Source organism: Typopeltis vanoorti, chromosome 4, assembly GCF_054136105.1.
Source record: "Typopeltis vanoorti isolate ZY-2024b chromosome 4, IOZ_Tvanoo_1.0, whole genome shotgun sequence".
Taxonomy (NCBI): domain Eukaryota; kingdom Metazoa; phylum Arthropoda; class Arachnida; order Uropygi; family Thelyphonidae; genus Typopeltis; species Typopeltis vanoorti.
The window spans coordinates 170,621,746-170,648,874 of NC_143552.1; the positions used below are offsets into that span (position 1 = coordinate 170,621,746).

General features: G+C 36.4%; 1 protein-coding gene across 1 annotated transcript in view; it reads left to right on the forward strand.

Moving 5' to 3' along the window:
• The window catches only part of LOC150107842 (cilia- and flagella-associated protein 251-like), a 619,793-nt gene extending 594,501 nt beyond the window's left edge, over positions 1-25,292 (forward strand). Inside the window, exons 20-21 of the mRNA XM_090392197.1 lie at positions 24,930-25,074; positions 25,203-25,292. Coding sequence (XP_090248323.1) covers positions 24,930-25,074; positions 25,203-25,292 — 235 coding nt within the window. The remainder of the gene's footprint in view (positions 1-24,929; positions 25,075-25,202) is intronic.
• The last annotated feature ends 1,837 nt before the right edge of the window (positions 25,293-27,129 follow it).

The window sequence follows — 27,129 nt, forward strand, 5'->3', positions numbered from 1 at the left end:
AAATTAGTTTTACTACTTTTACATGAAAAAGAACATTAATTTATTTTTGAGAGCAGTGCAGAGAAATTAAATGTATTTTATATTATGTTGCTACTTGATACTGTTGGATTTTGCAGGGGTTTGACTGGATAACACATGCAACTCTGATACACAGTTTGGAACTGATGGGGATGGATTATGAAATGAAAGATATGGATAAAAAGTGACTGACAGACAGTTGCTAAAGAGTAATATTTGGGGAATCATAATCCTGAAGAAGCAATGTGACTAGTAGTTTACTTCAGGATTCTGTGTTTGAATCACTGCTATTTTGTTTGTACATCAATGATACAGGAAATGTTTTGAAGGGAATTATTGAGTTGTTTGCTAATAATGCAAAGTTAGGTCATTTAATAATTAATCAAGACTGTTTAGTCTTAAGGGACAGATGGAAGTGATTGGAGGCTTAATGAAATGAAAACTGTGCTGGAAAAGGGTTAAACTAATGTTCAATTCTTCCCTTGTTTCTGTAGATGTCTTAATCACAGAGATATCTTCAGGAAACAATATAAATTGTAACAAGTACACACACACACACACACACACACACACACACACACACACACACACACACACACACACACACACACACACACACACACACACACACACACACACACACACACACATACACACAAGCAATGCAAAACTAAGTGAAACTCAGTGTTAAGTTATGCATTTTGGAATGAGAAGATTACAATTTGTATACTACAGTAATGGAAAAAACTGTACTCCAAAATTGATGAACTAGGGATTTAGGAATGCTGGTGGATTGGAAATTGATGTTCAGAAGGTATCTTGCAAAAGTTCAGAAGGTATCTTTGCAAAACAAAGGTGGCTTATAACATTACTTGGTTTTCAAATAATAAATACATTAACAGAGATAAAGAAGTTTTTATCATTCCTTCTGGAAGATTTTCATACACTTCACCTGATTAAGGTACTCAGGTCTGGTCACTTGGATTTCTTTAGAATGAGAGAGTAATGAAGAGTATCTTCATCAGTTTCAACCTTCATCACTAGTTGGGCACTTGGAGGCAAGCAACCAAGATGGCAAGGATCTGCAGAATGTTCCCTACATTGATAGAATGAAGACTGCAGATCTTATTTGATGGATGAAAAGAGGAGATATGATTGAAACATTTAAGTTACTAAAAGGTTTTGTAGTAGTAATGCAGAGAAAAATTTTCAGCACCCAGCCTGAGGGTGGGTAGATGATCATTCCTGAAATTCAGTGTGAGTGTGGGGGCAAGAGTGTTAGGACAAGATTTTTTGCTTGGAGAGTGGTGAATGAATGGAATAGGTGCTGTACACGTTTTGTGAATATGTTCAAGGAGAGGTACGATGTTTGTTGTGTAAGTATGAGTCTTCCATGTTGATTTTGCAAGTGGAGGTTCCTGTGGATTTCTAATAATAATGTTAAGTGGGCATCTTAATGAATTATTAACTGCTTGATTTTCTGTTAAATGACTTTTTAGGATTGAAATACAAAATAAATAAAAAGTTAAGTTCTCTAATACCTTTTCATAAACACTGCTTGGAAAGAAATCAATGGACACCCCCACAGACAAGGTGCATCTTGCCATCTAATATGTCATGTGTTTATAGCCAGCATAAATTGGAGGAATATTATTATTATTATTATTATTATTATTATTCAGGCCTCCAAGGAGTCAAAAGACTCATCGAGGGAGGTCCTTTCTAAGACATAAAGTCTGTCAAGACTCATTGAGGGGAGGTCCCCCCCCTGAGAAACACAAAGTTTATCATACCACTCCTTAAACCCACTGACCTTTCTCGCTCCCACCACTCCATCAGGCAATGCATTCCACGGCTCAACCACCCTCCACACAAAGAAACCACTCCTTACCCTCTTGCTCACAGTTTCCTTTCGTAACTTCCAGGGATGGCCTCTTGTCATCACTCCTTCCCGCTGATCAACCAAGCGAAAGAACTCCCCAGTGTCAACCCTGTAACCACCTCTCAACAGTTTAAAAGTCTCAATCATATCACCTCTCCTTCTTCTATCCACCAAACTCTGCAGTCCACATTCTCTCAGCCGATCCTCATAACTATCCTTGTACAGTCCTGAAACCATCTTTGTCATCCGTCTTTGTATCCTTTCCACAGTTAATTTATCCCCTTCAAATCCTGGGGACCAAATCTGAGAACAATAGTCCAAGTGTGGTCTGATGTGATGCTCAGAAGTCAGTGCAATTGTGTCCAGCTGAAATGGCTGCAAGAAGGAAACTGGCATGATATGATGCCATGTTGCTGGCCTATGTTCAGCAAATTATTGATAAATTGGGCCATCCCAGGTCAACATCAGTGATACCATATTGAGATGGAAGTGCAGGGAGTCAACTGCAAGTGGATAACCCACAACACTCACTGAACATGAATGTAGGGGACTACAAAATATAATATATATAATATGGCTAGAGTTCCAGCATCGACTTGAACATGTACCTGCACAAAAACATTCAGAACCAAGGCTCACAAATGGTACAATAGCAATTTGCAAGTCCCACATTACCCAAACCATCATATGGTATTATCTTCAGTGGTGCAATGGGCATGTACAGTGGGATGTGAAAACTTGAAAAGCTGTGTTATAGAGCGATAAATCATGCTACCCCCCCCCCCCCACACACACACATACAGAGCAGGTGGATGGGTGTGGTGGATGCAGAGTGAATGTCTCTTATCAGAGCACGTAGCCCCAACTATGGAGGTAGTGGTGCAATGGTATGCTCATGTTTTTCCTTGTTCAGCTTTGGACCTTTGCTTGTGGTGTTATGAACATTGAATTCCAAGAGGTATCTGAACATTCGACAATTTGATGCTTCCTACTTTAGGGGTGTTTCTACGGAACTGACCATTGTCTCTTTAGCAAGACAATGCACTGTGTTATAAGGCTGCTGGTGTAACTTTGTGGACATTTTTGATCTACACAGAGATCTCATTACATGCTTACAGAAAGAATGGTACAAATTTCTTATTGATCACCTACCGTAAGCTTGTTTAGAGTATGCCCTATAGGATTGCTGCAGTCATTGCAGTGAAAGGAGTTCTTACATCTTATTAAGGTGTGGGTCCCATGGCTATTCATTCCTCACACTGTGATGTCCAACAACTTCTTTCCAAGCAGTGTATTATTATTATGATGATTCAGACTTCCATGAAGTCAAAAGATTCATCATGGGAGGCCCATCCTAGAAAATAAAGTCTATCACACCATTTCTTAAATTCATTAATCATTTTAGCTCTCACCCACTATCAGGCAATGCATTCCATTCAAACCTTCCATGCAAAAAAACCACTCCTCACTCTCTTACTTGCAGCTTCCTTTTGTAACTTCCAGGGATGGCCCCTTCCCTCTGTTCTACCAAGCAAAAGAACCCCTCAATGTCAATCCTGTAACCACCCTTCAACAGTTTAAAAGTCACAATCATATCATCTTTCCTTCTTCTATCTACCAAACTCTGCAGTCCACATTCCCTCAGTCTGTCTGCATAACTAACATTATACAGTCCTGATACCATCTTTATTATCTTCCTCTGCACCTTTTCCACAGTTAATTTATCTCTTCAAATCAGACCACACTTGAACAATAGTAAAAGCTTGCTCTGCTTAGGGCTTTATACAATGACAGCTCATATTTCTGCAGGTCAGCATCCTTCTCAGTATTGCAGCAATCCTCTGGGTTACCTTCACCAACTTTGTAATATGTTCTCTGAATTTTAGGTTTCTATCAATCATCACCCCCAGATCTCTTGCCTTCCCTAACTACTCCAATACAGTTCCTCCGACAGAGTATGCACCTCCCACGATGTATCCCAAGCTTCAAGACTATACATTTTGCTGTATTAAACTGAAAGTCCCATTCATTTGCCCATCTGTACTATTACTAATAACCCTTTCCAGCTTCATATCATCTCCAAATAAATGAATATCCCCCTGCAATCCACTGACAATGTCATTGATATAAAGGTTAAACAATACAGGTCCCAGTACTGAGCCCTGTGAGATCCCACCTGTAACCTTATGCCACTTTGATATTTTGCCCCACCCCATACACAACACTCTGATACCTAGCAGATAGCCAATCCCAAATCCAGTTCACTAACCTGACATTTAAACCCACGTGCTGCAACTTAAATATCAGATTATTATGTGGTAGCCTGTCAAATACCTTTGTAAAATCAAAAAAAGAAATGGGAGAATATTCCTTTCAATCATCAACCACTCTTGTCCCTTAACAAATCCATGTTGACTCTCACGGATAACATTAATCTCATCTGCCCAAAACTATATACGATTCCAAACTAATTTCTCCAAGATCTTAACAACTACTGATGAAGCACAAACTGGTCTACAATTTGACACTTTGTCAAATTGTAGACCAGTTTTCAAAGTCTTCATATTGTATCCCAAAGTGAATATATAGCATTTACTCCTTTAGCCTTAAGTTTCTGGAAATATTGAGCAGTTATTCTCGACTTCTCATGAATCCAAAGTTTGGGTGCATCCTTTTGATATGCTGTATAGTAAGCATATGTGCATAATCATTACAATCAAGTGAAGTATTTATTCATGTTAACTCATATGTTCTCTTATCAGTTTTATTGTTAAGGGATTAAAAACCCAAGTTTCTTTCTCAGATACAAAACCATATTTGCTAATGTTATAGATCAGATTTTTCAGCCACTTTTCTCAGTTGATTTCTCTGAAATCAGCTGAGAAAAAAAAAGTTGACTGTAAAACCTGAGTCCATGGAGTCAGCAGATTCATCATGAGAGGGTCATTCAACTGACAACATATTTATCATCATCAGTCTTGGGACTGGCAGCTCAGCAGCAATTTCCTCCATTCCGCTCTGTCATTGGCTTAACCTCCTGGTAACTCCTCAAACCCATGCTGTCTTTGACTTGGTCAAAAATGCTTTTCCTTGGTCTGCCTTTTCTTCTTTTCCCCTCTATTTTGCCTTCGGTTATTCTTTTTTTCACAAGTCCATCATGTCGAAGTATATGTCCAAACCACCTATCCCTTCTAATTTTGATCAATTTAATTAGAGTTCTTGTTTCGTTTATCTCTCTCAGAACTTGTTGGTTTGATTTTTATCTGTCCATTTTATTTTGTTCATGCGGCACCAGCACCATATTTCAAAAACCTTCAATCTTCTTACATCTTCTTTGCCTAGAATCCAGGTCTCACATCCATACAGTGCAATGCTCCATATCAGTGTCTACTAATTTTTTTTTCAATAGTAGGTTGAGGTTTCCTGTTAAAATGCTTTTCATCTTAGAGAATTGGGCTTTTGCATTGTTTATTCTTGATCTTATGTCTTCTCTTGTTCTGCCATCTTCTGTTATTAGGCTTCCTAAATATTTAAAGCTTTTCACTTGTTTTATTTGTTCCCCACTGATGTCTATGTCTCTGTATTGATAGGGATTTTGCCTGTAACAATGATTTTAGTCTTATCTGTGTTGATTTTCTTTTTATATTTTTCAAGGTTATTATTTAGTAATTCTAGCATTGTTTTTAACGTTCTTCTGTTTTCTGCTACAAGGGCTATGTCATCAGCAAATCTTATACACATGATTTGCTCACCATTTATCTTTATGCCACTATTTATTTTATCTTTAGTTTCCTGAATGGCCTTTTCAATATATAAATTAAATAAAAGTGTTGAAAGTATACTTCCTTGTCTTACTCCACTCCTTATATTTATTATTTTCTCCTTATCATTGATTTTAATCCGTCCATTTTGATTTTTGTAAATTTGATAAATTATTTTCCTATCCCTCAAATCTATGCCGATATTAGTTAGACAATTTAGGAGTATTTGCTGGTTTACTTTATTAAACACTTTCTCTAAATCAAGGAAGCAAATGTAAGTATTTTGACTAAGGTCTAATCTTCTCTCTATTATTGTTCTCTATTATTATCTCAAATTGGTCTTCATCCAATAGACAATGTATTTTTGAATAAATTCTATTTTGAATAATTTTTAGCAGAATTTTGCTAACATGTGGGATTAAAGCTATTGTTCTAAATTGGCTGCATTTGTTTGCATTATTATTTTTTGGTATTGGTATTATGGTTGATTTCATAAACTCCCTTGGTATTTCTCCTCTATCATAGATCATCATCATCATCAAATTCCTGCCATGTACCCTCAAGGGGTATACAGGATATGACAGTACTACATGAAAAAATTACATCATTACTAACTTCCTATCTACAATTTTCCTCCAAATCAGTCTGTTACTTGTCAAGACTCCAACATTATCAGATCTTATATTTCTATCGGGCACTTTGTACCGTATCAATCCACCTATATCTTGGTCTTCCTCTGGGTCGTTTTCCTGCCAACCTGGCAGAGAACACTTGTTTTGCTAATCTTTCCTCTCCCATTCTATTTAAGTGACCATACCACCTGAGATTAGCTCTGCTAACGCATTCCTGGATGCTGACAATGTCAAGTTCTTTCCTAATATCCTCATTTTTAATATGATATTGCCATTGATGCCATCTGTTCACACCTCTAATCTTTCTCAGGACTCTCATGTCTGCGGTCTCTAGTCTTTGGTCAAGTGTTTTACTTCTGACCCAGCTCTCAGATCCATAAGTTAAAACTGGTTTGAACACTGTCTTGTATACAGCTAATTTAGTGTTCCGACTAATTTCTTTCTTATTCCATATGAATTTATTCAATTGACTTCCCACCATACCAGCTTTGCTGATTCTGTTGTCTATTTCTATATTTAATTTACCATCTTCAGTAAAAATCGTGCCTAAGTAGCTGAAATGTTTTACTTGTTCCACAGGTTCTCCATTCACAACACAGTTGACATTTTCAATGATTCTGCCTATTTTCATTGTCTTTGTCTTTTTATTGCTGACCTTCATACCATATCTATTACAACAGCTATTCAATTTAGTCAGAGAATCATGCAGACTTGTAGCGGATTTATTTAGAAATATAACATCATCCGCATAAAGCAAAGAGCTGACATTAACATCTCCAATTTTGATATCAGGTTTATACCACATTCCTTCATAATGTGATCCATATAGATAATGAATAACAGAGGGGATAATGTATATCCTTGTCTCACACCAGATTTAACATTATACCATCTTCCTGTACTTCCTTCAATTCTAACTGCTGACTTACAACTCAAATAAAGACTAAGTATTGCTTGATATAATGCCCCATTGACACCATATAACTGCAGCGTATTGAATAGCTTCTCTCTTGGCACCTTGTCATATGCCTTTTCCAAATCGACAAAACTTAAATACAGATCTTTGTTGTATTCCCATGCTTTCTCGACTATTTGTTGTAAAGTGAAGATCTGATCCTGACAGCCTTTATTTGGCCTGAATCCAGCTTGTTCTTCACCAAGCTTTTCTTCCACAATTCTTCTCAACCGTTTCTCAAGTATAGTTGCATAGATCTTGCCAGGAACACTCAGTAGGGAAATACCTCTGTAATTCTCACATTCAGTTTTATTTCCCTTTTTATATATGGGTACTATGAGAGCTCTACTCCAATCATCGGGAATTCGTCCCTCTGTCCAGGCTTTCTGAACTATGCAGTGCAGCCACTGTAAGTCTTTTATACCACCATACTTCAGCATTTCTGGTCGAATACCATCTACTCCTGCTGCCTTTCCACATTTCAAGCCTTTGATGGCTTTTTCTACTTCAAGTATGGATATGTATTCCTGACTGCATGCCTGGTCAGTGTTTTTTATCACTGTGCTGTCATCACTGCTTGTTTCATTTAGCAGTTTTTCAAAGTAATTACTCCATATTTCAAGGATATCTTTTTCTCCTGTTTTCATGTCACCTTTATCATCTCTATCTCCTTTTACAGCATATCATAGATTTGGGCTATTAATTGATAGAGTAAGGTTTTTGTCTCATCACCTAGATTTTGTAGCAGTTGTATAGGAATATTGTCTACACCTGGACTTTTTCCCTTACTCATTTTGGACAGTGCTTAATCAAATTCTTCTCTCATTATTGGGGGTCCTAGACTATCTTCATTTTGATTTTCTATGCTAATATCAACATCAAGTTCATTGCCATTATAGAGATTTTCAAGATAATTCTTCCATTACATTAATATATCTTCAGATTCTATTAGTAATTTTCCATTTTCATCTTTGATGGCATTGTTTTTGCTGTTCTTATTAAATTTGAAAGTCAGTTTGTTAATTTCTTTATAGGCTTTCTCTATGTTTTCTTTTTTAAATAATTCATCTATGTTATTACACTGTTCTTCCATGTATTCTTTTTTGGCTTGTCTACGTTTTTTTGTAATTTGTTTTTTAAGATATTTGTATTTGGTCACATCTTCTTCTTTAACAGCATTTTTATATTTTCTTCATACCTTACCATAAGGCCAGGTATTTCATCTGTTATCCAATGTTTTCTTTTTTATTTTTTTGCATTTTTCAATAATTGATTTGATGAATTTGTAATTAACTCTTTAATCATATTTCATTGGTTTTCAATATTATTCTGGCTATTTATGTTTTCTGGAATGTTATGATCAGTTGCCTCTTGGTATCCTCTCTTTACTTCTTTACTCTTTAATTTTTCAAGGTTCCATCTTATTGGTTTGTATCTTTGGATTTGTTTCCTATGTTTCAGTTCTGTTTTCATTAAGACAAGGTTATGGTCACTACTAATGTCGGCACCTGGATAGCTTTTGCAATTTTTTATTTGGTTTCTGTATCTTTTCTTGGCCAATATATAATCTATTTGATATCTATTTGAATTCCCAGGTGCTTTCCAGGTGTATCTTCTTCTTTTTGGAACTTGAGGTAGTGTATTTGCTATAACTAACTGTTTTTGTGTACAAAATTCTATTAATTGCTTTCCTCTTTCATTCCTACGTCCAAGACCAAATCTTCCTGAAACATTATCATTGCTCTCTTCTCCCACTATAGCATTCCAATCTCCCATTATTATTGTATTGTCTCTGTCTTTAAAGCTGCTCCAGATTTCTTCTATTTGTTCATAAATTTCTTCTATTTCTTCATCGCTATGCTGTGATGTTGGCATGTAGACCATTATAATATCAAGGTTTATGGTTCGTTTTGAATGCTTATCGCCATGATTCTGTCACTATGGTTAATTATTGTAGTGATTAACTTTCCAACTTTTTTATTAAGCATTATTGCAACACCTGACTTGCCCTTCTTTTGTCCTGAGTATATTATCCAAAATTCTCCACTCCAGAAATCACCCTGTCCCTCCCCTCCCAGAATGTCTATTTCAAGTCTTTTCATTTCATTTTTCACATTTTCTATTTTACCTGGTTCTAGCAGTGTTCTTGCATTCCATGCTCCAATATTCAGCTTATTTCTTGTCTTCATTTTTGAATAAGTACCAGGATTTCGTTGGCTATCGACCTGAGAAGCCCGGTTACTTCTCCTGCCAGGCATGACTCCTTCAGTGAAGGCTCCATCGCCAATCTTGATTTCATTTTTAATTTCCATTGCTGCTTTTATTTGGGAATGTAATGTGGTGGTTTCCCCTTGCCTTCCACATCACAGTATTGTAACATGTATGCTACAGGAGGTTAATACAAGTAGTGCTGCTGCCCACTACTATAACTATTAGGGGTTTGTTGTAAGAGGAGGAAACACCCCTAGCCCTCGAGTACTCTAATAGCTTCATGGAGAATGGAGGACCTCCTCCTGGGGTTAGTAAGCAAGAAAAGAGACAGACAGAAAGTTTTAAGTAAAGAATCCTCATTAGGAATAATGTTAGTGAGGGTAGAAGCAGGAAGTGGAAGATTTAGAGAAAAGTACAACCAAAAGCCTTGAAATGAATCATACTTAGCTCTGGGACCCCGGGTTAGCCATGCCCATGCCTGCAAGTCGCAAGCCCCATGGGGACATATTTATCATACCGAATCTTAAAATCCTTAACAATCCTTGAATTAACAACATATTCTGGTAACGTGTTCCATTCGCTGATAATTCTCCAGATAAAAATCTACTCCTCACATGCACTCTTAACCACACTCTTGCATAACTTCCAGAGACAACCGCTGGTTCTTTCCCTTTCACCATCTACTCTTTTTAAAATTCCCTCTGGATTAATCCGATGAAATCCTCGTGTTACTTAAACGTCTCCATCATATTACCTCTTTTTCCTCCTATCCATTAAGCTCTGCAATCCACATCTCTTCAACCTCTGTCTCCATAGCCATCATTCCAAAGTCCTGATATTGTCTTAATCACTAGTGTCTGAACTCTCTCCAATGTTTCCACATCACATTGAAAACCAGTTAATCAAATTATAGCATGATAGTCCAAGTGTGGTCTGATCTGTTATTTATACAGTGTCACAATCACTTCCTTATCCCTATATGTTGGAGCATTTCTTATCATAGCAGCACTAGGATGTGCAGTCTTTACATCACTTGCAATATCTCCTCTAAACTTCAGTCAGCTGTCAACCATGACTCCCTAATCTCGAATCTCATCCACTTCCTGCAATACCCCACTGTTAATATAGCACACAGCCTTATATTTCTGCACTCCATGATCAACACTTTATACTTAATAATATTAAAACTACAATCCTACTCCTTTGTCCAAGTCAAAAGTCTATTCAGATCTACCTGAAGGAAATTAACATCAGCAGTGCTACTTATAATCCTTATGATTCTCCCAAACTTTGCATCATCAGCAGACAACTAAAGATCCCCAGTCAGTCTGCATCATATATCATTTACAAACAAGTTAAACAGCAGGGACCCAAAAACAGACCCCTGGAGCACTCCACTGGTTACCCTCCTTTTTTGAGAACTGCTCTATCATACTCAACTTGCTGGTATGATTCAGAGAGCCAATCTCTGATTCATCTAACTAATATACTGTCTATTCACATCTTCTACAGCTTGTACTCCTACTTATCATGTGGTAACTTATTAAATTCTTTTGCAAAGTCAAAAATATCACTGTATATGATTCTCCCTTATCTAACACACTTGTTATCTTATCAAGTAAATTGCTAAGACGTGACGTACCCTTTACAAATCAATGCTGACCATCATAAAGAATGCTGTGTCCATCAGCAGAATCCTGTATTCTATTCCTTATTTCCAACACCTTGACCACAACCATGGTTTTACAGACTGTTCTCTAGTTGGAGATAATAAATTTAGTTTAATCCTTTATCCAAGTGTGAGCAATCAAAGTTTGCGCCTGAAAGTATCTTCAGGACTAGGGTAAGGTAGTGCAACACCAGGACGACTCCTTGCAAAGGTGGAGCAAGCTACTAACACTCCTATCTCAGTATCTCCCATAATTCAAAACGTATCTCCTTGCAGATATGCCTAATGTTATGCATTAAGGGAAGGGCCACTACCCAGACTAGTTTTGACCTCTATTGAGGTCTCTTCAGTGGGAGCCAGGCCCAAGTGGAGATACCAGCCATACCAGCCAGAAGCATTAGCAAGGTCATCTCTACCTATAGGAGTTGCCAAATGGTGTGCCACCTTTTTAATAAATTACTCTGGATATAGAGAAAGATGTTGAAAGTTTATTTTTCACTTGGTTAGAATATAATAAATTTAGTTTAATCCTTTATCCAAGTGTGAGCAAATAAAGTTTGTGCCTGAAAGTATCTTCAGGACTGGGGTAAGGTGGTGCAACACCAGGCGACTCCTTGCAAAGGTGGAGCAAGCTACTAACACTCCTATCTCAGTATCTCCTATAATGCAAAACACATCTCCTTGCAGATATGTCTAATGTTATGCAAACTTTCAACATCTTTCTCTAAATCCAAAGTAATTTATTAAAAAGGTGGCACACCATTTGGCAACTCCTATAGGTAGAGATGACCTTGCTAATGCTTCTGGCTGGTATCCCCACTTGGGCCTGGCTCCCACTGAAGAGACCTCAATAAAGGTCGAAACTAGTCTGAGTAGTGGCCCTTCCCTTAATGCATAACATTAGACATATCCGCAAGGAGATGTGTTTTGCATTATGGGAGATACTGAGATTGGAGAGTTGGTAGCTTGCTCCACCTTTGCAAGGAGTCGTCCTGGTGTTGCACCACCTTACCCCAGTCCTGAAGATACTTTCAGGTGCAGACTTTGTTTGCTTACACTTGGATAAAGGATTAAACTAAATTTATTATATTCTAACCAAGTGAAAAATAAACTTTCAACATCTTTCTCTAAACTCTAGTTGGAGACTTTTGTCCTAGAACCATGTTGTGGAGTGGTTCTATTTTGCCTTCTTTCCACTCCTTAGGAATCCTACCAACTGCAAGACTCATTAAATAACCAGATCAAGGGCATAGCCAACTGTGGTGCATATTCCTTAAGAATATGGTGATATATCATCCATTCCCACAGCCTTATAATATCTAACCCAACCAACATCTGACACACCTCTGATTCTTTCACTTCCAATTCCCCTAATACATGCCTCCCCTCTATATATTGCACTGCATCATTTACATCAGTATAAAGTGCTCATTCAATAATTCCACTATATCCTTTGCAGCTGTTATTCTGCTGCCATGACTATCTACCAGTGTTAATCTGCCATAATTATTCTTTTTCTTGCTTGCCACATAGCAGAAAACTTCCCTTAACCTTGGCCTGACCAACCTATCTCCTCTCATACTGCACCTTTTTTTTTTGCTTTACCATGCTTGTCATCTTTCTAGGCTTCACTTTATAATCTTCATTGATCCAATCACCAACAACTATCTTGTGCCTACTCCATAACATTTTCTTTTTCAGCACAGCTTTCTTGATTTCACTGTTCATCCATTTCATTCCTACTCTATTTACTCACTTAATCCATGGTATTCAATTATACATTACGTGTTTGATACTGCCTTATGAATTTCCATGCACTGTCCACATCTTTTCTTCTCAGCTCAATTACCCAATATACTGATGCTAACGAGCTACAGAGCTTCCTATAATCTTGTGATGCTTTATACTTCCACATATATGTCCATTTTTGGCAGATACCTTTTCTTTTTTCACCACTTCCCAAATAAGTACCTCATGATCACTCTCACCACATGGCAGCAGTGTTAATAAATCATTAACAATTACAGCTTGTAAAGTTATCACCAAATCCATTAAAGCCTCTAGTCGCTTCAGGAATGTGAACTCTGAAGTTCACATTCCCTCGGCCAATCCTCATAACTGATATTCTACAGTCCTAAAACCATCTTTGTTATCCAGCTCTGTACACTTTCCACAGTTAATTTATCCCCATGCTGCTTAAGATATTTCTCTCTGAGAAATTCAATTAACTCACTCTCCTTATTACTGTACACTGTCTCCTCCTTCCATTCTGTATTCCTGTAAAGTCTCCCATTAAGATCACCTTCTTTTTACATGCCCAACTAGTTTGCCTAAACATTTCACAGTCAGCATTCTCTACATTCCCTAGCCAATAGCAGCATCCTGTCAGATATATTAGTCTATTAATTTCAACATCACATTCCACACTTTGTGGACACGATTATCTTATTATTATTATTATTCAGGCCTCCATGGAGTCAAGAGACTCATCATGGGAGGTCCTTCTTAGGAAACACAAAGTCTATCATACCACTCCTTGAACTCATTGACCATTCTTGCCCCCACCACTCTCTCAGACGATGCACTCCATGGATCAAACACCCTCCACACAAAGAAACTGCTCCTCACCCTCTTGCTCACAGCTTCCTTTCATAACTTCCAGGAATGTGAGTTACAAAACAGTTAAAAAGAGTTGAGAGATTACGAAAGTTATGAAACAGTTGAGAGGCAGTTACCCTATAACTTTTGTATCAATCATCACCCCCAGAAGTCTTGTCTCCCCTACTTCCTCAAGTACAGCTCCTCCAATCGAGTATGCAGCCTCCCATCGATGTATCCCAAACTTCAAGACTTTACATTTTGCTGCATTAAACCGAATCCCCATTCATTTGCTGTCCATCTATCTAGTTTATTCAAATCCTCTTGCAGAGCTGCCATATTTGCGCTATTACCGATAACCCTTCCCAGCTTCACAACATCTGCAAACAACTGAATATTCCCTTGCAATCCATTGACAATGTCATTAATATAAAGGCTGAACAATACAGGTTCCATTACTGTGCTCTGTGGAACCCCACTTGTAACCTTCTGCTTCCTTGATATACACAGCTCTCTGATACCTATCAGACAGCCAATCCTGAATCCAGTCGACTAGCCCGACATTTAAACCCATGTGCTGAAACTTAAATATCAGCTTATCATGTGGCATTCTTTCAAATGCCTTTGCAAAATCAAAAAAAATGGCAGTATATATGTCTTTCCCTCATCAACTACTCTTGTCACTTTATTATAAAAGGCATTCATATTACTAAACCAAGAGCGTCCCTTAACAAATCCATGTTGATTCTCACAGGTAACATTAGTCTCATCTGCCCAATGCTGTATATGGTCCCTCAGTAATTTTTCTAATAACGTAACAACTACTGATGGCACACAAACTGGGCTATAATTAGACACTTCCAGTCTGCTGCCATCCTTATGCAACGGCACAATCTTAACTTCCTTCCATTCCTCGAGTACCTTTCCCATATCCAGACTTTCATTGAAAAGCCATATCAGCATTGCTGTCAGTTCTTTAGCACATTCTCTCAAAACCTGTGGTGAAATTCCATCCAGTCTCACAGCTTTACTGACATCCAGAGTACTCAGCATTTGAAACACTCTCTCCTCTTGCACCTCTAAACTTCAAACCTGCCCTATCCCTCTAGTATTAAAACCTTCTTCTACAGGATGAAATACTCCAATAAAGTGCTCATTAAACAACTCCACTATGTCCTCTGTATTCCCATTCACTCTATTCCCATGTTTATCTTGCAATGTCATTCTTCCACAATCATTTCTCCTCCTACTAGCCACATAGCTAAAAATTTCACTAGGATTTTCTTTCGATCTTTAGGGCCAATCTCTTCTCATATTCCAGTTTTGCCTTCCTCACCATACTAGTCACTCTCCTGGCCTGTGTTTTATATTCTTTGTACATCTGTTCTCCACTCCTCTCCTTATATCTCTTCCATAATCTCTTTTTCACCTGCAGTTCCTGTTTGATATTGTTTGTCATTCACTTTATGCCATATTGTGTCGTCTTCACTCGTGGAATACAGCTTACTATTTTTACTAACAAAAATTCCTTCACAATTTCCCAAGCACTAATGATATCATGGCATTTCAATTCTGCCCTCCATGGAACTTCCCCAAGTTGATATCTAAGACTATTATAATCTTAGATAATAGATTTTTATAATTATCTCGGTTATTATCAACTCTTCTGATGCTATGACTAAATCCAAAACTCTTCAACTTCTTGTTCCCTCTATTACATGTTGCCTAAGACATTTGTTCCTCAAGAATTCTAGAAATTCCATTCCCTCATTGCTACATGCATCTTCCTTTCCCCAATTTATACTGCTGTATTTAAAATCTTCCATAACAATCATTCTTCTTGCACTTGCCAAGCTCAAGTGCTTATACATCTGCTGCTCCCCACTTCACTGTGTTTCTGGTTTGTAGCAACATCCCACTAAATACCCTGTCTTGGCCACTTCACAAAATATGCTTTCAAAACCATTAGTGTCACTGCCTTCCAAAAACCCCACTCTTACAGGACATAAGTCATCACTTATCATGAGCAGCACTCCACCACCACATTTTCCTTTCCTATCCTGCCAAAAAATGCTGTACCCAGCTGCTTCTATTCCTGTTATTATATCGTCTTCTATCAATCACATCCTGAAATCAAAATAATCTTTAGCCATGCTGATACTGTCAGAGCCACCAATTTATCTCCTTTATTTCAGATACTTCTGGCATTACTATAAAGCTTAAAAATGTTACTACTTCTGTACCTATCATTATTCCCTCTAGACCCCACTGGACTCAGTGTTACCTGATGTCATTCCCCCTTCCCCCAAGCACCCATTCCCACAATAGTCCACCCCTGCTACCATCCACCCTGGGAATTCTAATTTCCTTGCATTGACACACCGGCTTGTTCATAAAACAGTAATCTCTCCAATTGCCTTCATACTTCCTCATTCAAATGCAAACTGTCTCTCCATACAGTTCCATTCTGTCCTTAAATGCCCTCAAGCATCGACATATTCCAATGCTCTCTTCTGACACATTCTGCCTATTATGCTATTCAGTATTACTGCTCTTTTGCTCAGCTCGTCACTATGATGATACCTGGGCAACACACACACATACTACACACAGTCTTTCCTATCTGTGTTTTCTTTTGTACAACCCCAAGCAAGAATCTCAGATCCCGATTTACATTGCCTCTCAAGTCATTTGTGCCCATCACCACAATCATTACATCCATCCTTTCACCCCTTTTAATTGCCATAGCCACACTTTCTATTGTTTCTACATGCAAGCCCTCGTCTGACATCCCATCTTGCACACCATGGATCATCAAGTCTCCATACATCACACCTCTTACCACTCTGTTCCTTGATTGCTCACCTGTATCCCTCTCTCTCTCTCTCTCTCTCTCTCTCTCTCCTTTAACCCTTTCTCTCTGTGTTCCCCTACTTACCTGTTGTCCTGGCATCACTCTATCCCTGATTCTAGCACTCTCTCACATTCTTCTCATTTCCTTCTTCTGACTGTTTCCATTCTCTCCTCTTCTATCATTCCCATCCCTCTCTCTCTTTCCTCTCTATTCTACTGCTCCTCTTTTATCATTCCCATAACTCTCTCTCATTCTCTATCTTCTACTGTTTCTATTCTCTCCTCTTCTATCATTGCCATAACTCTCTCTCACTCCTGCTGTGAGTCGCTTTGCATTCATCTCTTCCATTCATCTAATCTCATCTTTCATACTTCTCATCTTGTTTCTGAGACATTCTACCTCCCTTTTTCAGGTCACCTCTCTCTCTCTCTCTCTCTCTCTCTCTCACTCTGCAAGTTAGTCACTCTTAGTTGCCATTCATTCTCTCAGTCAAGACTATCACCGAAAACTTCACAGTCATTCAAGCCTTCCACACTCCCAACTCATTGTTTCATTCATATTTCACTCGTAATTATCTCCTATCACACTACTCGTCTCCGGACATTTATTTCCCCTTCCCTGACGCAAGTTGGTCAGTTATTGAAATATCTAATTCATTAAATTTCTCCCATTGCCTACGTTTGGCATTGCCTAAATTGCCAACTCCCAGGACTCATACATACCACAAGCGCTGCCTGCCACAAAATCCTTTATTATATTATGCAAAATACTGTCCTTAAATGACAGAGAACTTGGTGGCACACCATTTGTATTTGGAGCTGCGGCCGCCATCATTCATGAGGATCTACTAAACTAAATGCTAAATATATATAAATGCTGTATAAACATTGTATTATATATATAAATGCTAAATATATATATAAATATAAACACTATATTAAACTATGCTAAATAGCGTAAACTTATCTTCTCTTCCACTGCCAATGCGTCCGACTCTCACCTCTGCTTCTTGTTAACCCAAAATAACACAATATATCAAAAAATTCCGAAACCACCACTAAACAAACCTGTGTTACTGAGGAAAAAATGTAGTACAATTCACAAAAGAATTCACACTATACACTGTTTAAGAACACTTTTTTTTTTTTACCACCACTCAAATCCACTGCCACGTGCTTCAGTGACTCTATGAGCCTGTGTGGCTCAGTGCAATTGGCATTTGCTGTACACAGTGCTTGACCGTGCAAAGAAAGACTTAGGATCAAATATAGTCGCCGACTGGCAGAACATTTCCTCCTTTAAGGGCTTCTGTAGTACAGTTGGAAGAACAACATGACAAATGCCTCTGGGTATGGACCTGGGTTCCATTCTTGTCGTCACAAGGCATTTTTATAGAAGCTGTGAGCAAGAGGGTGAGGAGTGGATTCTTTGCATGGAGCTTGGTTGAGCCGTGGAATGCATTGCCTGATAGAGTGGTGAGAGCAAACATGGTCAATGCATTCATGGAGTGGTCTGATAGACTTTGTGTTTCCTAGGAAATACCTCCCATGATGAGTCTCTTCACTCCATGGATGGCTGAATAATAATAATAATCTTGTTATTTTACTTTAGAAGGCAATCAGTGGAATTGGCATTTGCTCAACACAGTGCTTGACTGCACAAAGGAAGACTTGGAATCAAATCTAGTTGCTGACTGGCATAGCACTGTTGGAAGAACGACATGACAAATGCCTCTGGGTATGGACCTGAGTTCTATTCTCGTCATCACAAAGAATTTTAAGTGCCTGTTAACAAATCTATGCTTACTCTTACAGATAACATTACCCTCATCTGACCGATGCTACATATGGTGTGATGGTGTGTGTGTGTGTGTGTGTGTGTGTGTGTGTGTGTGTGTGTGTGTGTGTGTGTGTGTGTGTGTGTGTCTGTGTAGTTCAAGGAGTGGTATGATAGACTTTGTGTTTCCTAGGAGAGACCTCCCGCACAGAGTCTTGATAGACTTTGTGTTTCCTAGGAAGGACCTCTCGCGATGAATCTTTTGACTCCATGGAGGCCTGAATAATAATAATAATAATAATAATAATAATAATAATAGTGTTTATTTTTGTGTCAGGAAAGGCTAGGTGTATAAGTTAGTCAAAGAGAAATCATTTCCTGTGACTGGAGATTTGAGTGTGTGTGGGGGGGGGTAAGTGAGATTTCTTTTATTCCTCATAAAAGAAGACTGTGTTGGTAGTATTGAAGTTCACTACATTAAAGTTCACTTACCAGAGACTGGTAAGGAGATCACTTTGTTATAAATCAAGATTTTGAATCTCGAATTATTTGAGTACTGCATAGTTTATCAAATAGAGAAGAGCAATGAATACCATCAGGAAAACTATGGATAGGATTTGTGGCCAGTAAAGGGGGGGGATTATTCAACTATATCAGATCTAGTCAAATGCCCTGAATTTGTCAGGAGTGATCATATTAGTCCATTTCTCTTCAAGGCTCATGTCTCTAAAGGTAGGTAAGGTTGACTAGGAGATCAGTGCCGGCCCCAGCAAATTTTTGAGTGTGGGCAAGATTTTTTTTTCTGCCCTTCTGTTGAAATTGTATATGTATATATAAAAATCTGATTTATATATAAGGGCTAAATGGCCTCGCCTACTCCCCGTATATGGGAATAAAAAGGCGTTAGCTGATTTTTTTTTTGATATATATATATCAAAAAAAAAATCAGCTAACGCCTTTTTATTCCCGTATACGGGGAGTAGGCGAGGCCATTTAGCCCTATCTAACTTTTGGAGACTGAGTGGGCAGTTCAATCTCCACTGGTACCAATCAGAGATAGATGGCCTAAGGCTATCACTAATTAAGCGGTACGCAGTGAAGAGAGACAGCTCAAATGTGTTGCCATCTCATGGTCCCTAAACCTAACACAATATAATTAATGTCTGAAATAATGTGGGTTCTACGGTCGATTTTCTTGAGTTTACGGGATGAAAAACCCAAGTTTCCAGGAGGAAAAACCCGCTTGCCCGTGCCAGAGATCGACTAACTCAGGAACCGGTCGAAAAAAGGCTTAGAAAAATTTTCTCTAGTCGCCAACTAGACTCGAAACCAAGTCGTCCTTCGTGCAGCCAAGCGCCGTGGTATGCAAATGCCACATCCACTGAGCTACACAGGCTATATTATATATATATATATATATATATATATATAGTGAATAAATAAATAAAATATTTTTGTGTTTATTATATAATGAGTACATAATTTTAACACAGTTTATAAATATTACATAAATCACATTAAATATGGCAAAACAAATATGAAAAAATCTAAATTAAGAATTAACAATTTTAATTATTTAAAAAAAAGAAACCTTTCTAGCCTTAATTTTGGCAAAAGACTTTACTACTTCTTCTAGATCTAATGTCTCAGCTGTGTCACTTTCAATAGATAATGTGGCTATTGAATAAATAATGTGGCTCTCTTGGGATGTTGTGGACCTCAAATAATTTTTAATAAGTCTTAATTTAGAAAAACTGCACTCTGCACTTGCAACTGTAGTTGGGATTGTTAAAAGAATTCGTAGTGATGTGTGCACATTTGGAAAAATACTTATGCAGTTATTTGCACAAATATAATTTAATACTTCTTAGGGAGAATAATTATTCAATATCCTCCGAGACAATATTTTTAATTCATCTAATAAATCTATTGCTGAAATAACTTTTTGATCACCATCAAACAGAACAATTTCTAAGTCAAAACAAGCTTTTTTTACTGTATCATTATCAAATTTTAAGTTATGAATGTTAAAGAGAAACCCAAAAATTGATTCATATTTATTTAGCTGTTCAAATCTCTCAGTAATTGATGTTATTGCTGAATCGAGAACTACGTAAAAAAAAAACTGTCGCTCAAAATTAGTAATTGATTTGTCAGGACATTCATAACTGAATTGAGTTTTTACATGTCGAGTTTGTGTGCTGTCATTAGTTGGGAAATTAGCATTTAACCCAATATTTAGAGCAAAGTTATGGGCTTGTTACTTAACTTTCAAAAAATTATATTCGCTTCTGTATGACGTCAAGAATTTTTTCGTGACATCTAATGATTTCAAGGCTTCCATAATATTGTAAGAGATATTTTGCAATTGTTTGCTAGATGCATTGACTTCACTTAGAATGGCATACCACAAATGGGCCAAATATAAACTTGAAAGAATTATTTTTTTTTGCTAACGAACTAGCTTCCAATTTTGTTTTAATGTCTTGTTGCCCAATTAAGTCATCTTCTGTGATGAAAATTAAACTTCATGTATTTCTTTTACTTGATTTCATATTACTTTTACAGCTTCAAAGCAACTTTCCCATCTCATCGTGATTAAAGGTTTTAAAGTAAAATTTTGGATGTGGTTTAGAAGAACTTCCCATCGATGAAGAAAAGATATTATAGATTGACTGAATAATGTCAAAAATAAAACCGTATCTACGTTGCAGCTTGCTGCATCGCTCAATACCAAGTTCAAGGAATGCATACAACATGGAACAAAATATGTTCTAGGATTTGTGTTCCTTAAAAGCTTTTGTCCAACCTGGCTGGCCAAGTGGTTAGCGTATCTGCTCTCCAGCCAAAAGGCTGTGGGTTCGAATCCCGCCATGGGCATGAATGTTTGTGTTGTCTGTGGAAATACTAGTGGCAGTGGTTGGCAGTAGATGCCGTTGGTGTAGTTGCGGTCAGTTGGTGGTGGATTGAGTGGTTGAGACAGAGTTGTAGAGCAGGTGCCTTCCCTCGATGAGTCTTTTGACTCCCTGGAGGTGTCAAATAATAATAATAAAAGTGCTTGTACCCCTGCATTCTTCACCTTCATATTTGACCCGTTGTCATATCCCTGACCACGGATATTTTGAATATTTAACTTTTTTTCTTCTAATAATTTTAAAATTACTTCAGCCATACCACTTTCTGTTGTATTATTAATTTTAATAAAATCTAGAAATCTTTCCTCTATATGTATAATATCTTGGGTTTCTTCATTTTTTTCTTTTATAGAAACATATCTTACAATTAAGGACATTTGCTCCTGCCGCGAAATATCAGTGATGCAATCAATTATTGAAAAATACATAGCATTCATTATTTCAGATACAATTTTTTTTTAATTTCATTACTCAATATATTAATGATTTTGTTTTGTATACATTTCCCTAAATAATGAACGTGAACTTTATTGTTTTTTATGCATTCTACATGTTTTTGTAATACGCTGTGAAATTCGGCGAATAATTCAATCTGTTTCACAAATTTTCCATTATTATTTGTATATAGAGTATCTGAACTTCCTCTGAATGCTATGTTTTCTTTTGCAAAAAAACTTAATAACCGATATAATGCATTTTAAAACATGCATCCGGTGTTCTTGTTCTTTTTTGAGTAATTTTAGTTGATCTTGATCAATTGTAGTTTCATTTTTTAAATTATTCTTTTTTTTAATTATTAATTTTGAGTTAATTATTTATCATTTTTAACAGTTTTAAAACAATTAAATCTTATTTTAAAAAAAAAAAAACAATTTAAAACAGTTGCCTTCTATGAATTTTTACTATAAATAATTAATTTATACAATAATTTGAGATTTTGATAATTAAAGGTAAACTATAATTATTGAGGGCAACATAAGACGTAAAGTATATGCTGCCCAATGAGTCATTTTGGCATTTTAGAAAAATGTGCCTCTGATTAATATGTTTATAATTTATAAACTATTATCTTTAAAATTTTATTTATCTATCAAAAATCCAAAAATAAGTACACAATTAAAAACAAAGTCAAAAATTTGTCCAAAGTCAGAATACACAATACACTCAATATGTTTCATATTCGAAACTGAAATGACGCTGATAAAAATGTAAGAAGTGCATATCACACTGTTTCGTCTATCCAGATTCGAATTGGAATTTAAGAAAACGAGCAGCATAACGTACACCTATGTTTCAGACTAAATATTTGCATAGATCAGTGTTTTTGAAACTTCAGATATCCGTGTATCCCTTCTTTAATTTTCATTATTACCTTATCAAAATAATAATAATAATAAATAAAAATATATTTCATTGTAAATGTCTGTTTTATTTGAATTTAGATGTATGTTTAAACAAAAAAAATATGATTTATTTTTAATAGAACAAAATTTATAAAGATACTATACATTTTTATTTAATATAAATAATTTATCATCAATGAGAGGAGAAATTTCTTATTTCTATATCTGCTATATTGCTCTCTTTTGTGCATTTTATAAATCCAGTCTTTAAGTCTTTAACCAATGATCCATACTTAAGAATTTGAAAGCTGAAAAAATTACCGTATTTACTCGAATATAACTCGCATTTTTCACAAAATTAAAGCTAAAAAATTGTGGTGCAAGATATATGTGGAAACTAAAGTTTTCAGAAAAAAAAACTGAAAATAGGTATGACTTACCAAGAAGCTTCTATTCTCCATCACTTCTTCTGTCCTCAAGAGCGGTTTCCTTGTGTGCAAAGTTATCTGCCCATATAGAGTCATTTTCTTTCCCATTATATCAACCAAAAATTACCAGTAATTTAAGACTTGAGATACGTAATGAACAATCCTTGACAAATTACTAATGAGAAGTGAAAGATGTGCGTGATTGTAGGCCAGTAAAGAAAGCGCAGCTATTAAGAAGTGCATATGATTGGTGCGGTATTAACAAAAGATCGTGCAACCCAAACAAAATTGTGGGATGACTTGTTTATTATTACACATCGGAAAATTTACTTCTCTTTTATGATCATTGTAGTTTTTAAAGTGGTAACTATTTTGCTTGTATAACAGTTGGAAAATTTTACATGTAAAGCATGTGATTTCACGTGTTAGTGACCAATTCGTACATCGCCCTATTTCTTTCTCCCCTTCAACATGAATTGACTCAGTCTGCCAACGAGAGCTCTCCCTTCTGTAGTTGGACTATATCATCCTGTAGATAGTACTATTCAAATTCCTGACATGTACCCTCAAAGGAAAGGTACATGTCAGGTATTTGATGATGATGACACCAAAAAATTATGTTCTTGATTTTATCCTTTATCCAAGTGTAAGAAAACAAAGTTTGCGCATGAAGTAACTTCATGACCAGGCAACTCATATATAGAGATTATTGACTTCACATCAATAGTGTCTTGTTTGCTTATAGTTAGATATAAAGGATGAAACCAAGAATATAATTTCTTGGCATCTTTAATTTATAATATAACAAAATGGAAAACTTTCAACATGTAAAAGTAAAGTTAAATCTGCTTTATTTCATCTTTATACTTTCTTTTCTTTCCTTTATAATTTTCTTGATTTTGTTGGTTATCTAATTATATATGTAATATAATTGCATGAATGAGTAGGTGAGTGAAACTGCTATTTAATGTTGCAACAGTAAGGTCTTGAAATTTGGTATGTAAGGATGGGAAGATGGGATACAGAATATACAATTAATTGGGAAATTTTGAAGATGATCGAGAAAATGAGAGATCTGGGAGTGGTCATTGACAAAGCCTTGAAGTTTGGGGGGGGGGTTTCATGTTGCTAAAATTGGGAGAACATCACAGTAGACTGAGGCAATGAGGAGGACCTTAACTTGTATGGTTATGGTGGTTCCCTTGTATAAGGCTTGGATTAGGCCACATATGGACTACTGTGTGGAGATCTGGTCACTTGGTTTTCAAAGTGATGAGGATATCTTAGAGAAGATTCAGGTAAGATTTGCATGTCATTTTCAAGTTTCTGGAATGGGATATGATTGAAACATGTCAATCAGTGAATGGTTGTTAAGATTAATGTGGAGAAGAGTTTTCATAGAGTAGAGGGAGACAATGGCAAATAAAAGGCCATCCCTGGAATCTATATAAGCCAGATGTGAGCATGGGATGAGGAACAGGTTCTTTACAAGAATAATGGTTGGTGAGTGGAATGAATGAATGGGTTTAAAGCATGATTTGATAATTTTTTTGCATTGAACTTTGAACCTTTGGTGATGCGTTTGACTCTATAGAGGTTTGATATATTAATGATAATATTAATAATAATAATATGAAGAAGAAGAAGAAAAAACTTGCCTTCAGCCTTATTTCCATTAGGCTTGATATTAATTATAATGCTAATAATAAGAAAAAGAAAAAACTTGCCTTCAGCCATGTATGCATTAAGGTAAACTACTTGTTAAAATATAAGCTCAGTTGATTCACTCAGAATGTATTATATGTGAGCAACATGAACCAAGTTCAGAAATTAAATTTACTTACATTGTTTTAGCTGAAACCTCATTTCATTATTTGTTATTCCTAGAATAAAAATTGTTAAAGTTCTTGAAGGAGAGGAAGTATATGTGCCATATCTTGTTTATGCTACACAAGAACTTATTGGACTTAGCATCCTTCCAGCTGATGGAAATCCATACAAATCATTGGCCATTATTGGACACCCAGATGGAGTAAGTTTAATTGAAATATTTTCAATATGTATATATAAAATAAAAAGATGATTGTTAGTCTGTTTAGCAGGTGTAGTTTGTCTAAGAATAAACACATAAACATATAATTATTAACAATAACTGCTCAGCTGTTAGAATTTATGTATCATGTGCTTCAAAGTGTAGTTGCATATTATCTCTGCTCATCAGAAATGCATAATAAAGTAAAAGAAGAATAGACAGAAAGAGAGAGAGAAAATATTATTATTATTCAGTCCCTCCATGGGAGGGAGGGGGGGTTGAAACTCAAGCCACACCTCTATTAGCTTACTGGGTATACCAGTAGACTAATGTGGCTGGTGAAACATGTTAGGACCAATCACCTGAAATGTGGATTTTTTTGCTGATTATGAAAGGAATAAGAGATACAAAAACCATGTAGTGCAACCTCCATTCCTTTTTCTCAAAGAGAAGTTATGAAGGTTGTCAGTGAAAGCTTTCATGGAAGTTCACAGGCTGAAGCAGGAGGAGGTAGGCACTCAAAACATCATGAGAAAACCACTCATCACATCCACCTACAATGTTCATACCCTCTTAAAATCCTGAAACTTTCATAAACTTTGCAAGAGTTTGCAGGAGCAGAGTCAGCAAACTAATGTATCCTTCATCCAAGAACCTGAAGAACAGATTTTAAATGGAATAAAGTAACATCATATTATAAAACATGGACTTTCATTTATACATCAGCAGACAAATCTGGTAATAGAGGAATTGGAATCCTAGTCAAAAAAAGGATCTATAGTCGCATCTCATCCATTTCTAGAGTCTCTGATAGAGTAGTGCAACCTCCATTCCTTTTTCTCAAAGAAAAGTTAGGAAGAGTATTGGTGAAAGCTTTCAAGGAAGCCCACAAACTAAAACAGGAACAAGTAGGCACTCAAAACATCAACTCTGGAGAAACCTACTTATTACATTCACTGACAATGTTTGTACCCCTCTTAAAATCTGAAACATTTCATGAACTTTGTACTGAGCATAGTCAGCAAACAAACCTTGATGCATCCTGCATCCAAAACACAGGTTGAGAACAGATTTTGAATGGAATGAAGTCGCATCAAATTATGTACCAAAAATGGACTTTCATCTATACTTCAGCAGACAAAATTGGTAATTGAGGAATTGAAATCCTAGTCAACAAAATGATCTATGTCACATCTCATCCATTTCCAAAGTCTCTGATAGAATAATGGCCATAATTTTAAACTCAAACTCAAAAGCAACGATAACCTGTACCTACTCACCCACTGAGACTTCAGATGAAAACTCCAAGAATGCTTTCTTGTTCACCTCTCAGACTTTCCCCACTCTGTCCAGCACACAATCTCCATATCATAGTGGAAATTTTAATGCAAATAGGATCAAATGTTTCAGAAATCCCAAAAAATGTAGGGCCTTTTACATATCACAATACAGCAAATGAAAATGAATAGCTTCTAGCTTAACTATGCAACATTCCTAACTTTGTCAACCCAAAAAACAAATTTCCACACAAAACTAAAATAAAATGGATCTTGGAACATCCAAATAGAACAAGATCACAAATTGATCATATTTTAATCAATGGAAAGTAGGTGAGATAAGCTCAAAATTGCAGAGATTACAACAGTGTTGAACTAAATTCCAATCATAGAATACTAAGCGCACATGTAAAACTTTCTCACAGCACTTTTAAACCTAAAGCAAGAATAACAAATAAATATCACTGGAATGACTTAGCTCTTCCTTCCATACAAACTCAATATAAAGAAGCACTACAAAACAGACAGAAGACCCAATACCTGAAGAACCATTCCAGAGTTTTGCTCCTATTGTATAATCCATCTATGAGGTAGCAGCAAAAACTTTGGTTGCCAAGACTTCTTCTTGAAGGAAATGGGTAACATACCCTACTGAAGAATTGATAAAGAAACATAATGATATTAAGCAACTATATAGGAATCAGAGGATGCACAATCTACATACTCAGTTAAAAGAACTAAATTATCAAGTATATATATGGCCTTTTGGAATGACAAA